Genomic DNA, 15,535 nt, shown 5'->3' with positions numbered 1-15,535 from the left:
TAATGTCGGCTGTCTGTGGTCCAATCATTGAGAAATTCAATCGACCTTGAATATGTATAAAATGCATGTATTACATATTATTATGAACTCTTAATTTGAATAACAAATAGGTTTGAATTTGATTACATTGGCATAGGCCATCATCGAAAAGAGTGAAGCAGCCATGACAGTGTCTTCCAGTCAGGAGATGTTCTAGTGCTGTTCAGAGAGACATCAATCATCTTCGCAGTGTTCACTGACTCACATATATGGGAATTTCTCTTCCAGTATTCAGTGTTACTGTAACAGTGTTCCATATTAGCTGGGAACCAATGGAATATTAAAATGGACAAAGGAATGTCACATTGTTACAATCCACTGACCTACATGTCCACCACCACAACCACCCTCATTCAACGCTTCTTGCTCATTGTCCAGGGCCAGATAATTAACATTAATTGGAGCCTGATGCGGATTTGAAAAGAAATAAGCATTTTACAGCACACTTTTCATAACTCTACAGTTAGGTGTTTTTCCCATGCACTTTTAGAGGTTGCGCCTCACCACAGATCTAGGATCAGCGTTATCTCTACTTGTGTTCTATATGACATGTGTACCAATGCAAAGGTCAACTATCAGACGTTTAATAAATCCTTTAAATGAACCAAAAGCCATTTCTTTACTAATCATTTTTTTCATTCTTCTCACCAGGGCCAGATTAATGCAGGGGCTGAAGCCCCTGGGCCCAGGCCCGTAGGGGGCCCAAGAGGAAGCAAAACATTTTTAGAATAATAAAGGAAATATGTACTGTATATATTATATATACAGTATATATTATATATATAGTATATACAGTTGAAGTCGGAAGTTTACATACACCTTAGCCAAATACATTTAAACTCTGTTTTTTCACAGAGTGGTTGAAAACGAGTTTTAATGACTCCAACCTAAGTGTATGTAAACTTCCGACTTCAACTGTATATATATATATATTTTTACTGCAACAGCCAACCACAGGAGGACTCAGTAGCCCGCTCTCAATGAGTGTAGACAGCCTGCTACTGCCTGCTGCCGCTCTGCTAATCATCAGATGGGGGAGGAGAGGGGGTAGGGGGGCCACGTGGATAACTGGGGGGCCCTGCCTTGATTGGGTAACTGATTAATACAAATAAAAATGGCAGAATAAATAAATGTGACTGGTCAATTGTGTGAGTCAGGGCTTGGCCCAAGCGAAAAAAAATAAAATAAACGTTATTTTTTGTATTATTATAATTTTTTATCCAACCACAGGAGCCCTCTCTCAATGTTCAAAATACACCAGAGAGCATGATTTAGCCACAGAGGATCAATAGTTTATAACAAAAATATCTGTAGTTTAAGTTTTATCACAAGCACATACAGGTATCTGCCAAAATAAAGGAAACACCAACATAAAGTGTCTGAAAAGGGTGTTGGGCCACCACAAACTGCCAGAACAGCTTCAATGCGCCAGGACAGCGGAGTCACTCACCACCTTCCGGAGACACTTGAAACCCCACCTCTTTAAGGAATACCTGGGATGGGATAAAGTAATCCTTCTACCCCCCCCCCCCCCAAAAAAAAAGGTGAATGCACCAATTTGTAAGTCGCTCTGGATAAGAGCGTCTGCTAAATGATGTAAATGTAAATGCATAGATTCTACAAGTGGGCCTAAACCATGCCAGGAAAATGCACCCCACACCATAATACTTTGTATCCCTCATTTACTCAAGTGTTTCCTTTATTTTGGCAGTTACCATGATGCCTACAGTTGGGAAAACCGCAGAGGCAGTTTGGGCAGCATGCACGCCAAATATACAGTTTTCTGCGTTGTGGCCATCGACATATACTCCATAGATGGGTTTTGTAACCGCTTACCCTGGTAATTTGAATGTGAAAATCATGGGTACTCAAGCAATGGATGCCAGTCCTGATTTGAATGGGAACTGCCATCTATGGATTATATTTCTATGGTTGGTTGCTGCTGTCAATTTGTCTTTTGCAGATTTCAAAATACAATCGCGGGAAAAACGTACAGTTTGGAAAGCAAAAGCATACTGCTGAAAAGAGGAGACTAATCTGTCTGTAGAACCAATAGAATAAAACAATTTCTCAACAACTCCCAATTTTTTTGCTAACAGCAGCACTGATTTCTTCATCCGGCCATGCGTCTCACTGAGCTGCACTGCAGAGAGACACCAACCTGTTTTCCTCAACATTATTTTCACTCAATTAACTCCTCCCACTCTAAATCCTCGAGCGTTTTCCTCATTGGTCGATCTTTGATATTCCGCCATATTCAAACTTCCGCCGTCACTTTTGGTTGGGTTGATGGATTTACTGCAGATTGGTTTCTTTCTTTCATCGTCGTTGCTGTTTCATTATAATTTTATTGTTTTGAATTAGCTAGCTAGCTTCCTACACCCAACCTCTAAAATGGAGGAGTCGGAGGTGGTCGAATTATCTGTGGAAGACAAGCCGAAGAGTCGAAGGATTTCCTCGAAGAGAACGTCCACCATCAGCCTAGCGGTCGTCAGCTCCGAAACCTCCCCCGCCACTGTCAACAACTCCAAAAAGTAAGGCGCGATGGGTAATATTGATAAATAAATGAGTGTTTTGACTTAATAATATTAAAGATTAGCCCGATATGCTAGCCAGATTTTTGTCACATCACATGGCAAATCATTCATGGTTCAATAAATATGGATTCAGGTAGGCCTTTCATGTGCTACTAGCTAGCTAGCCTAAGGTAACTAGCTAACGTTAGCTAGCTAGGGTCCCCTGGTTTTAATCTCTATCAAACAAACACTGCATCATTAGCGATAATTTTTTAATTGCGCTCTAGTAGTGTAGTACGTTAGCTAAGTTAGTTAAAAACGTACCGTGACTATACTAACTAGTATGTAACTAACTAGTTCGTTTGATTTATTTAGACAAACACATGTGACGTTGGATTAGTCTCAAATTTGTCGAAATAGCCTAAATAGATTGCTAACTACGTCCATAACAGTACATCAGTGGACCACCCCACAGCCTTTTAGAGGCATCTGATGCTGAGCTTACTATCTCCTGAGGAAAGAGTCCATCAAAAGATAACATTGTTCTTCTATATCGGTGTGGTGGGTTTATCTAGAACACCTTAGAGAAAATGCACATTCAGTCATGGTCAAAGTTTTATGCTTTGCCTCTAAGTCTACACTTAATAATAACACCAAAAGTATGATTTGTGTATGTATCTGATTGTCAAAGAGTCCATACGGCCTAAGTAGGGGCATTTTGGTTGGGTTACAGTATGAATATCTCATAGTGTTTATTTCTGGCTGTTTTCTCTCTCACCCTGTAGACCTCCACTGTGCAGAGGGAGTTCCTTCACCTTCCTGACTCCAGGAACACCATGGGACTTCAATCTGGTGAGTAGTACTGTAGCTAGTACTAAACTGATGTAATGCCAACATCAAACCAACATCTGTCTTTCTCAATTACTACAAAGTCAGTCAATCAAATTTAACACAGTACAAAATAAATACTTCATTTATTTCCATGTGAAATGTACAGTGCCTTGCAAAAGTATTCAGACCCCTTGGATTTCTTCAAATTGTTTGTGTTACAATTAAATTGTCCCTTTTTTTTTACAGTGAGGGAAAAAAGTATTTGATCCCCTGCTGATTTTGTACGTTTGCCCACTGACAAAGACATGATCAGTCTATAATTTTAATGGTAGGTTTATTTGAACAGTGAGAGACAGAATAACAACAAAATCCAGAAAAACGCATGTAAAAAATGTAATAAATTGATTAGCATTTTAATGAGGGAAATAAGTATTTGACCCCTCTGCAAAACATTACTTAGTACTTGGTGGCAAAACCATTGTTGGCAATCACAGAGGTCAGACGTTTCTTGTAGTTGGCCACCAGGTTTGCACACATCTCAAGAGGGATTTTGTCCCACTCCTCTTTGCAGATCTTCTCCAAGTCATTAAGGTTTCGAGGCTGACGTTTGGGAACTCGAACCTTCAGCTCCCTCCCTCCACATATTTTCTATGGGATTAAGGTCTGGAGACTGGCTAGGCCACTCCAGGACCTTAATGTGCTTCTTTACGAGCCACTCCTTTGTTGCCTTGGCCCTGTGTTTTGGGTCATTGTCATGCTGGAATACCCATCCACGACCCATTTTCAATGCCCTGGCTGAGGGAAGGAGGTTCTCACCCAAGATTTGACGGTACGTGGCCCCGTCCATCGTCCCTTTGATGCGGTGAAGTTGTCCTGTCCCCTTAGCAGAAAAACACCCCCAAAGCATAATGTTTCCACCTCCATGTTTGACGGTGGGGATGGTGTTCTTGGGGTCATAGGCAGCATTCCTCCTCCTCCAAACACGGCGAGTTGAGTTGATGCCAAAGAGCTCGATTTTGGTCACATCTGACCACAACACTTTCACCCAGTTCTCCTCTGAATCATTCAGATGTTCATTGGCAAACTTCAGACGGGCCTGTATATGTGCTTTCTTGAGCAGGGGGACCTTGCGGGTGCTGCAGGATTTCAGTCCTTCACGGGGTAGTGTGTTACCAATTGTTTTCTTGGTGACTATGGTCCCAGCTGCCTTGAGATCATTGACAAGATCCTCCTGTGTAGTTCTGGGCTGATTCCTCACCGTTCTCATGATCATTGCAACTCCACGAGGTGAGATCTTGCATGGAGCCCCAGGCCGAGGGAGATTGACAGTTATTTTGTGTTTCTTCCATTTGCGAATAATCGCACCAACTGTTGTCACCTTCTCACCAAGCTGCTTGGCGATGGTCTTGTAGCCCATTCCAGCCTTGTGTAGGTCTACAATCTTGTCCCTGACATCATTGGAGAGCTCTTTGGTCTTGGCCATGGTGGAGAGTTTGGAATCTGATTGATTGATTGCTTCTGTGGACAGGTGTCTTTTATACAGGTAACAAGCTGAGATTAGGAGCACTCCCTTTAAGAGTGTGCTCCTAATCTCAGCTCGTTACCTGTATAAAAGACACCTGGGAGCCAGAAATCTTTCTGATTGAGAGGGGGTCAAATACTTATTTCCCTCATTAAAATGCAAATCAATTTATAACATTTTGACATGTTTTTCTGGATTTTTTTGTTATTCTGTCTCACTGTTCAAATAAACCTACCATTAAAATTATAGACTGATCATTTCTTGTCAGTGGGCAAACGTACAAAATCAGCAGGGGATCAAATACTTTTTTCCCTCCCTGTGTATATATTTTTTTAAAAATGTAGAACTAAAATATAGTTGTTGCATAAGTATTCAGCCTCTTTGTTTAGGCAAGCCTAAATTAGTTCAAGAGTAAAATGTGGCTTAACAAATCACATAAGTTACATGGACTCACTCTGTGTGAAATAACAGGGATTGACATGATGTTTGAATGGCTAACCCTTCCTCTGTCCCCCATACATACAACATCTGTAAGGTCCCTCGGTGAAGTATTGAATTTCAAGCACAGATTCATCTACAAGGGAGCTTTTTGAAAGCCTCATAAAGAAGGGCAGTGATTGGTAGCTGGGTAACGATAACAAATCAGACATTGAGTATCTCTTTAAGCATGGTCAAGTTAATAATTATGCTGTGGATGATGTATTAAACCACCCAGACACATCAAAGATACAGTTGTCCTGAACTGAGCTGCAGGACAGGAATGAAACTGCTCAGTGATGTTACCATTGGTGATATTAAAACGGCTACAGAGTTCAATGGTTGTGATGGGGGAAAAAACTGTAGTGAAAAGAAGAATACAAATAAACAGAATATAATTTTTTTTTAAATGCATCTTGTATGCAACAGGGCACTAAAGTAATACTGGGGGGAAAAACAGCAAAGGAAAACACTTCAGGTCCAGACTGTTTTCCACCAGACACTGGGAGAGGAAATCACCTTTCAGCAGGACAATAACCTACAACACAAGGCCAGATCTACACTGGAGTTGCTTACCAAGAAGACAGTGAATGTTTTTGAGTGGCCAAGTTACAGTTTTGACTTAAATCTCCTTGAAAATCTATGGCACATTTAGAAAATTGCTGTATAGCCATGATCCCCAACAGAGCTTGAAGATTTTTGGAGGAAATATTGCACAATTCAGGTGTGCAAAGCTCTTAGAGACTTACCCAGAAGACTCGCAGCTGTAATCGATGCCAAAGGTGTTTCTAACATGTATTGACTCAGGGAGCTGAGTACTTATGCAACGACTATATTTTAGTTATTACATTTTGATTAATCTTTTATTTTTTGAATTTTTCTTCCACTTTGACATTAGAGTATTTTGTTTAGATTGTTGACAAAAAATGACAATTAAATCCATTTTAATCCCACTTTGTAACACAATAAAATGTGAAGAAATTCAAGGGGTCTGAATACTTTTGCAAGGCACTTTATATACATATTTTAAGTCTTGTGAAGGTTAGGAACACACTCACTCTGTACTTGCGTTTACCTTTCCCACAGAAGAGAAAACGCAAAGAGCCCAAGGATGATGACACTGTCAGTCTGTCCAGCTTTGACCTCAAAGTAAGCCAAGGCTCCACCAGATGTTACAAGATTTCTTATTATTAAAACACTTGCCATCACACGTTGACCCCCCCCCCCCCTCCCTCCTCATGTGAAATATTTATTTACAGCACACCAGTAGGCAATATGCTGCTTCTTTTTCCAAACGGGCTTGTGAGAGTCACTGACTGTAGTCTGAGCCTGCTCTGGTACCTTTTTTACAGAAGAGAAAACGCACAGAGAAAAAGGAGGATGAGGACACAGTCAGTCTGTCCAGCTTTGACCTCAAAGTAAGTCGATGCTCCCACAGGCTTCTTCTACAACTGTGATGATGATGATGACATTAGAGGCTGCTGCTGCCTATTGAAATCACTGGCCACTTTAAGAAATGGAACACTAGTCACTTTAATAATGTTTACATATCTTGCACTACTCATCTCATATGTATATACTGCGTTCTATTCTATAATATTCTACTGTATCTTAGTCCATGCCGCTCTGTCACTGCTTGTCCATATATGTATATATTTTTAAATTCCCTTCCTTACTTAGATTTGTGTGTATTGGGTATATGTTGTGAAATTGTTAGATATTACTTGTTAGATATTACTGCACTGTCGGAGCTAGAAGCACAAGCATTTCGCTACACCCGCAATAACATCTGCTAAACACGTGTATGTGACAAATACCATTTGATTTGACGATGAATAAATGTATACACTTGCCATGTGTATATCTATCTGTATGTGAGATGGTGAGTAAAACAAAGCGATAGGGTTGTTAGTAATGTCCCCTGGTATGAATTCAGATTGTCATCATTGCCATCCATAACACTGATAGAACTCAAAGTCATTTCTCTCCTCTGTTTTCCAGGAGCCCAGTAACAAGCGCGTGCGTCCACTGAGCCGGGTGTCATCTCTGGCTAACCTGATCTCCCCTTCCAAGAATGGAGCTGTCCGACGCTTTGGTCAAACCATCCAGGTACAGTATATTCCCCTGTATTACGCCGTAATAACTCCAGACAGAAGCCAATGGCATTTGACCTGGTAGTAGATTTTTTTTTCTTTTTTTTCTCTGATCTTTTTTTGTGTGCTTTTTTGTTTATTGAACAGCAGGAAGTTATAGAGAAGGAGATTGACAGTAGAGGGGCACGGACAGAGAAGCCGAGACGGACTCTGGCATGTCTAACTTTTTACTCACGTCCTCAGAACATGTCACTGCGTGGGGGTGACAGCAAGTCGCCGGGTGCGTCCCGGAAGTCGTGCAGTAAGGCAGCGGGCCCAACACCTCCCAAACGCAGAAACAGCACTCTGTGGTCCGAAACACTGGACGTTCACCAGAAGAGCACCTTCTCCACCAAAGAGATCAAGAGACAGGAGGCAAGGCAGTAAAAAAAAATATATATATATATATATATATATATATACACACAACTGTAGCACATGTGTTATCATCATAGTTCAATGACTTTTTTTATAGATAATGTGTTGTGCCAAACATGGTATAATCCCAATATATCATGCTTTATTGCTTTATTATAGTAGAGGTAGTAGGGCTGGGCAATATAGTGAATTAATTTGAATAATTCTAATTTATCATTTTACCAGATATTCCAAATGCCTGTATCGCAAGATTCACGTTTATTCTTTTAATTTGTTGTTTTTATGAGTGTTTATGTCCTCTTGTTCTCATGTTGTCTTTTCGGTCTTGCTCCTGTGCTGTGTGCACCTTCCCATTTACACACACACCAAGCCCCTCCCCCACACGCCAAGCCCTTCCCCCACACGCCAAGCCCTTCCCCCACACACCAAGCCCTTCCCCCACACACCAAGCCCCTCCCCCACACACCAAGCCCCTCCCCCACACGCCAAGCCCTTCCCCCACACGCCAAGTCCCTCCCCCACACGCCAAGCCCCTCCCCCACACACCAAGCCCTTCCCCCACACGCCAAGCCCTTCCCCCACACGCCAAGCCCTTCCCCCACACGCCAAGTCCCTCCCCCACACGCCAAGCCCCTCCCCCACACGCCAAGCCCCTCCCCTGCCACTCACAGCAACAAAGATGAGAGATCACTTCTTCCTCTCTGACAAGCGGTTTCAACTCGCCATTTGGGTTTTGGTCTAACAGAATTGGTCATATGGACACCGAAAAACATTATTGTTGCGACATTATTTTATTGTAGAGAGGAGAAGATAACCTTTCTAACAATACCCTTTTTATGTCTCAACTCCTCAAATTGCGTGCAGGGCAGATACTACTAAAACGATACTACTAAAACGTGAGTATCAATGAACATTGATTCTGGAAAATAAGACCAGGTACCGCTAGCAGCAACAACAAAAATATATAGGACTTTTTTTAGGTCATATCGCCCAGCCCTAATATGTAGTAAGGGGATCGATGTTATAGTCAGCTGTTTGTGTCTGATGTTATAGTCAGCTGTTTGTGTCTGATGTTATAGTCAGCTGTTTGTGTCTGATGTTATAGTCAGCTGTTTGTGTCTGATGTTATAGTCAGCTGTTTGTGTCGGATGTTATAGTCAGCTGTTTGTGTCTGATGTTATAGTCAGCTGTTTGTGTCTGATGTTATAGTCAGCTGTTTGTGTCTGATGTTATAGTCAGCTGTTTGTGTCGGAGTTCGGCATGTACTCTTTGTCTGGTATGTAATCGATTATGAATTTGGAAACGGCAAGCCTTATAAACAACTTGATTCATGTTCTCTCTAGGCCATTCATGAGCTATCCAGAGGAGAACAGGACCTTATTGAAGACCTCCAAATGGCACGAAAGGTACAATAAATGATTAAATGAACAAGTTTGTCTGTCTTCCTCTCATAAAGCTGATTGACTGTAGCTTTATTTCTTGTTCAACAGGCATATCACGATCCCATGCTGAAGCTTTCCATCATGACGGAGGAGGAGCTAACTCATATATTTGGAGATCTGGATGCTTACATTCCACTTCATGAAGGTACTAGGTCTTTGTGTTCACTACCAGCCTCACCAGGGCTGGGGTCAATTCCAGTTCATTAACATTTCCTTTAGTTTCAAGAATTGGAGTTGGGTTTTCCGTTTACCTCTTAAATTGAAATGGAATTGACCCCAGCCCTAAGCCTTCGTGTCGAAAGTGCTGCCAACTCTTTATTTGAGATGGTGGCTACAACAGATGGCCGTATGACAGCTACTAAACCAGACAGACTATTTGAAAATAAATCTCCTCTTCAAATAGAGGGCTGATGGTTACGTTTCTCCTTGTTACAGACTTGTTGGATAAGCTTGCAAAGGGAACCGGCCCTAATGGAACAGTGGGTCAGATTGGACAGATCGTCATGGACTGGGTAGGTGCCTCGCCTCTTGTGTATCGGGTTTTTGGATGTTATGTGTATTTGTATATTTCTTTATGGCTATTTTTATTGCGAGAGCTCGAGTGAGTAAGATTTCCAATGTATTAATTACACATCGCAAATAAACTTGAAATGTAAAATCGTTCTCACATCGCCAACATTTAGAATTAATGTGTTTGTTTATGAAATGTAGACCCAGTGTCATGCTCACAACCCCCGTTTGCCTTCATCCGCAGCTGCCATCTTTGATTTTCTTCTTCCCGTCTTTAGAGAGAGGAGTCAGCTGCCATCTTTGATCTTTTTCCCCCATCTTTAGAGAGAGGAGTCAGCTGCCATCTTTGATCTTTTTCCCCCATCTTTAGAGAGAGGAGTCAGCTGCCATCTTTGATCTTTTTCCCCCATCTTTAGAGAGAGGAGTCAGCTGCCATCTTTGATCTCCTTCTTCCCGTCTTTAGAGAGAGGAGTCAGCTGCCATCTTTGATTTTCTTCTTCCCGTCTTTAGAGAGAGGAATCAGCTGCCATCTTTGATTTTCTTCTTCCCGTCTTTAGAGAGAGGAGTCAGCTGCCATCTTTGATCTTCTTTTTCCCCTGTCTTTAGAGAGAGGAGTCAGCTGCCATCTTTGATCTTCTTCTTCCCCTGTCTTTAGAGAGAGGAGTCAGCTGCCATCTTTGATCTTCTTTTCCCCTGTCTTTAGAGAGAGAGGAGTCAGCTGCCATCTTTGATCTTCTTCTTCCCCTGTCTTTAGAGAGAGGAGTCAGCTGCCATCTTTGATCTTCTTTTCCCCCTGTCTTTAGAGAGAGAGGAGTCAGCTGCCATCTTTGATCTTCTTCTTCCCCTGTCTTTAGAGAGAGGCGTCAGCTGCCATCTTTGATCTTCTTCTTCCCCTGTCTTTAGAGAGAGGAGTCAGCTGCCATCTTTGATCTTCTTCTTCCCCTGTCTTTAGAGAGAGGCGTCAGCTGCCATCTTTGATCTTCTTCTTCCCCTGTCTTTAGAGAGAGGAGTCAGCTGCCATCTTTGATCTTCTTCTTCCCCTGTCTTTAGAGAGAGGCGTCAGCTGCCATCTTTGATCTTCTTCTTCCCCTGTCTTTAGAGAGAGGCGTCAGCTGCCATCTTTGATTTTCTTCTTCCCCTGTCTTTAGAGAGAGGAGTCAGCTGCCATCTTTGATCTTTTTCCCCCATCTTTAGAGAGAGGAGTCAGCTGCCATCTTTGATCTTTTTCCCCCGTCTTTAGAGAGAGGAGTCAGCTGCCATCTTTGATCTTTTTCCCCCGTCTTTAGAGAGAGGAGTCAGCTGCCATCTTTGATTTTCTTCTCATCTTTGGCTTATAAAGCAAAAAACAGACATTTTCATGATCTGAAAATGACACCTTCTTCTCTTCCAAGTTTCCTTGTCTGAATGCATACAGGGATGAAACTCATTTTCTTTCATTTCTTTATTTTTTTTGGAAAGGAAAAGAGAATATGTAGACTCATCTTCATGACCCCTCTGTCTTCCTCTAGTTGCCAGGTCTTAATGCCTACAGAGACTATTGCAGTAACCAGCTGGCCGCCAAGGCCCTGTTGGACCAGAAGAAGCAGGACCGGAGGGTGCAGGACTTCCTGCAGCGCTGCCTGGAGTCTCCCTTCAGCAGGAAGCTGGACCTGTGGAGCTTCCTGGATATACCCAGGAGCCGGCTGGTCAAATACCCCCTACTGCTGAGAGAGATACTGAGGCATACCCCGCCAGACCACCCTGATGTACCCTGCCTGGAGAAAGCGGTTTGTAGAGCGCACTCACACGACCCTACTAAAGCTGCTCACTGACATCAACACACACACACACACTTATCAGACACATCGTAAAGTTGCAAATGGTACACCCATACATGCTAATAGAATAATACATTTATTCTAAATCTCTTTTGACTTGACCGAAGTGTAATACTGTGATTCCAGATGACCATCATCCAGGGTGTGTTGTCTGACATCAACGTGAGGAAGGGAGAGTCGGAGTGTCAGTACTACATTAATAAGCTGGAGTATCTGGATGACAGGCAGAGAGACCCGCTCATCGACAACTGCAAGACCTTGCTCTGTCACGGAGAGCTACGCAACAAGAGTGGCTCGGTGAGCGTTTTTTAGACACACACAGTTTATCCCGTACGTTAGTACAACCTATTCTGTACGGCTGTATGCCCCCCCCCCCCCCAACTAACATGTAACCAGGCTTTCTGGTTTTCTTCTCATTGTGAAGTTGACCCCCCCCCCCCTTTCAACCAATCAAATGTATTTCTAAAGCGTGTTTTACATCAGCAGTTGTCACAAAGTGCTTTCGCAGTAATAGGCCTGTTACGTTAACTCCGTGTGTTGTGTAGAAGCTGCACGTGTTCCTGTTCTCTGAGCTGCTGGTGCTGACGCGGCCGGTGACGCGTAACGAGCGGAGCTGCTACCAGGTGTACCGTCAGCCCCTCCCCATCAGAGACCTGGCTCTGGAGGACCTACAGGATGGAGACGTACGCATGGGAGGGTCCTTCAGAGGGGCCTTCAGCCAGGGGGAGAAAGGTGAGTTATGGTCTGGGACTCAATTGTCTCAATTAGTCTTTCTTCAATTCCTTGTGTCCTTCTCAAAATGCATTGGAGAAGATCTCTGCACTCAGGACTCAATGCCCAGTTTGTGAGTTGCTGGCACAATATCCTGTGTGGCGTTAACTCCACCTACATTTTACTGCGTTCATGATACATTTGGGAAAGGTACTGAGACCAAGGAGTTGTACTTTAGGAGGTGTTTTATGTGGACGTGTTTACGATGAACAGCAGTTTATATAATCTGCGTTGTTTCTGACTGTCTGTCTCTCTCTCTCCAGCTAAGAACGTGTTCCGCGTGACCTCCCTGGACCCGACCCACGGCCAGTCTCACACCCTGCAGGTCAACGACGTCTTCCACAAGCAGCAGTGGCTCAACTGTCTCCGGAGCGCCGTCGACGCCCAACCCCAAAAGCAGAGGGCACCACTCCGAGATCAGCACAGTGAGGCTACGACCAGGGCCAAGCGTCGTTCTTCTGTGGTGTCCATGTCCGATATGGTCCAGGTCGAGGAGGGGGCAGATGAGAACGACTGTTCCCAGGTCGGTGATCCAATCCGAGGGTGTAAAGGCACAGAGGCACTCCCCCGGTCTGATTCTTCAAGTAAAATGAAAAGAGAGTGGAGCCGTGGTCAGCTTCGCAGGAGGAAAGAGACCGGCGTTTAGGAGAGAGACCGGAACTGAGGAGTCCATGGAGCCCAGGGGGGGGATGTCCAGCACGTGTATACCTTCACTGCTCTGTCCATCTTTTCTACCTTGTCTTCTTCTCTATGGTTTTATGTTGGACTTCGTATTTGTAATATTAATGTGTAGCCTACTTGTTCGTGAATTTCCATGGCACCTGTCTGTCAAGTAGTGAATTTGCATAGAAGAATGTCTGAAAATAGCAGTGATGTACCATGACGACCATGTAGCAGCTATGTCAAAACCGTCCAATCTGTGCACTGTAAACCAATGAAATTGAAGAGTTCTGTAAATTTCCTAAAGTAAAAAGAATTATTGGTTTACTTTACAAGGGAAATGATATGTGCCAACCAATGTGACTGAAAATGTTTTACATCTGTTTACAGCGGTTATGTGAATTAGGTTTTTTTAAATGACTAACTCTGTTTTATACAAAATAGCACTGTTTTAGCTCTTAAAATAAGAAATATATGTTGATTGGAACTGGAATTTATTAACCACTTGTTTTTGATTTAAGTAATCATTTCTACTGGGTTGGTCAGTGTGTCCCTTGGTTAGTGTTTTTTAAATGGTTTTGTTGAGCCATTTCTCTGTGTCCCCCAAATGACTCCCTATGTGGCCTGGTCAAAAGTAGTACCCTATATAGGGAATGGGGTGCGATTTGGGATGCAGGCTCTCTTTCCATGCAGCGCCATGTGTTGAGGTTGATCTCCAGTAGTGTACACAGTGTAGACGACATGCTAATATTTGTCAACTGTCTGTGGAGACAAAGGATGAAATGAGTATGTTGTTAGGAGAAGGCTTGGTAACTCGTGGGTTGATTCTCTACCCTCCTTCACCCAGAAGTGTGCACTCGTTCACTTCCTCACACATTTTTAAAAGTCTTGGATTAGTGTAAGTATGGCTGAAGGGAGTTTCTACCGTATTCCTTAAACCAGTCCATTCCTTTTAAATCCGCGAGGGAGAGTGCGCAAAGTGTAGTGTACGAGGGCAAACCTAGGGAGAAGGGTAGAGAATTGGACCGCAACTGAGTTGAATTAATGGTGGGAAAGTAAGGTTTCAGAATGAGTTCTCTTGAGAACTTTGTGTGAGAGACATAAGTAGAACAACGATCAACAAGTTATGCTGTGTGCAAAGAGAGGGGAAAGTATCACTGGAATGCTTGGTATGGATACTGAAAATGGAAAGACCAATTAAAGATTATGCGAGGCAAAATCTGCTAGAAGCTACCTGTGTGTGTGTGTATTTAATTCCTTTTCAATTAAAAATAAAGAGCTTTGGAACTGAAGTTTGAATCGATACTGTGAGATTTCTGTGTGTGTCAGCTGTCACTGGAGGAGTGAAAACAAGACCTCTAATGTGAAGAAAGAGGAAGTCCTCTAGTGTGTTTGCGTCAGCATGCTCGGAAGCTGACAGTGACCGCTAAACCATGCTTACTTGCAAACGTTTTAACCCTTGAAAGCCCCTACTTCCATGGCTACATCCACCAGACGAGATGTTCCTTCCCCATTCTCCAACCGATTGTTTACTGTGACAGATAAAAGTCATTTCTAACCACACAGTAGTTCTGCATTTCTCGTCAAAAAGTATTGTGAAAATGGCACTGTTTCTTGGGTGCTTGGTTTACACGTTCCAAAATATAACACAATATAACTTATTTTCAGTAAAGCAACAATGGAAGAGTAAAAACTATTAAGAACAATAATATGCATTAAAATCAATTAATATGATAACATGCAGAAATTAATTTCAAGGGGTGTGCACTTGACACCTGTAACAACACCCATATTTCCAACACTCCAACCATGCAGAAGACAAAATGCAACACTTAAACTCAAAATAGTCTTATTTGGATACTTACACAAACAGTATTAATGGAATTTACATAAATCATAAATTATTTATTATTTACATAGTTTATATACACATTATTCAAAAATAAACATATCTGTTTGATATTTACACAATTACACAATCCTAAAAGCTTAGCTAAAATATTTAAGAATTCAGAAAGGTTGGACAGACTAGCCTGGTTCCAGATCTGTTTGTGCCGTCTTGCAGTTGGCAAGGCACAACATCCCAAACAGAAGGCAGGACAAATAGATCTTGGTCCAAGCATAAGACTATGCTTACCGGAACGCTTAGGCCTAGATTCAATCCATATCGTGGAAAATCCGTGTTGGCGGAGACTACATTCAAGGTAAACGCTGCATATCTCAGCTCAATCGGAAATGACCTTTACATTTCTATTGTGCTTCTGCGATACAGATCAAATACCGCCCTTTCTAGCATAGCTAGCGGACACCTGTCAGGTCAGTAAGGTTACATTTATATCCCTAATTTTTCATTGTAGTTTGACTGAAACCCTAACTCTGACAAATTAGTTTGGGCTCCCCTGCCTATAGCCTGGTCCCAGATCTGTTTGTACACTACTGG

General features: G+C 42.5%; 1 protein-coding gene across 1 annotated transcript; it reads left to right on the top strand.

Annotated features, from left to right (window-relative positions):
- The first annotated feature begins 2,254 nt into the window (after window positions 1-2,254).
- On the top strand, window positions 2,255-14,324 carry LOC311135114 (neuroepithelial cell-transforming gene 1 protein-like). The gene is made up of 13 exons (XM_084169002.1): window positions 2,255-2,573; window positions 3,341-3,407; window positions 6,472-6,534; window positions 6,738-6,803; window positions 7,387-7,494; window positions 7,722-7,892; window positions 9,239-9,301; window positions 9,386-9,482; window positions 9,773-9,849; window positions 11,356-11,613; window positions 11,791-11,961; window positions 12,210-12,396; window positions 12,699-14,324. Exons 1-13 carry the CDS (start codon window positions 2,434-2,436, stop codon window positions 13,079-13,081), a joined length of 1,851 nt encoding a protein of 616 aa, XP_084025128.1. The 5' UTR covers window positions 2,255-2,433; the 3' UTR covers window positions 13,082-14,324.
- Window positions 14,325-15,535: the final 1,211 nt, after the last annotated feature.

This window comes from Coregonus lavaretus (assembly GCF_964263955.1).
Source record: "Coregonus lavaretus genome assembly, chromosome: 9".
Lineage (NCBI taxonomy): Eukaryota > Metazoa > Chordata > Actinopteri > Salmoniformes > Salmonidae > Coregonus > Coregonus lavaretus.
Note: the sequence above shows the minus strand (reverse complement) of the source record. Positions and strands in the feature narration are given on the sequence as shown.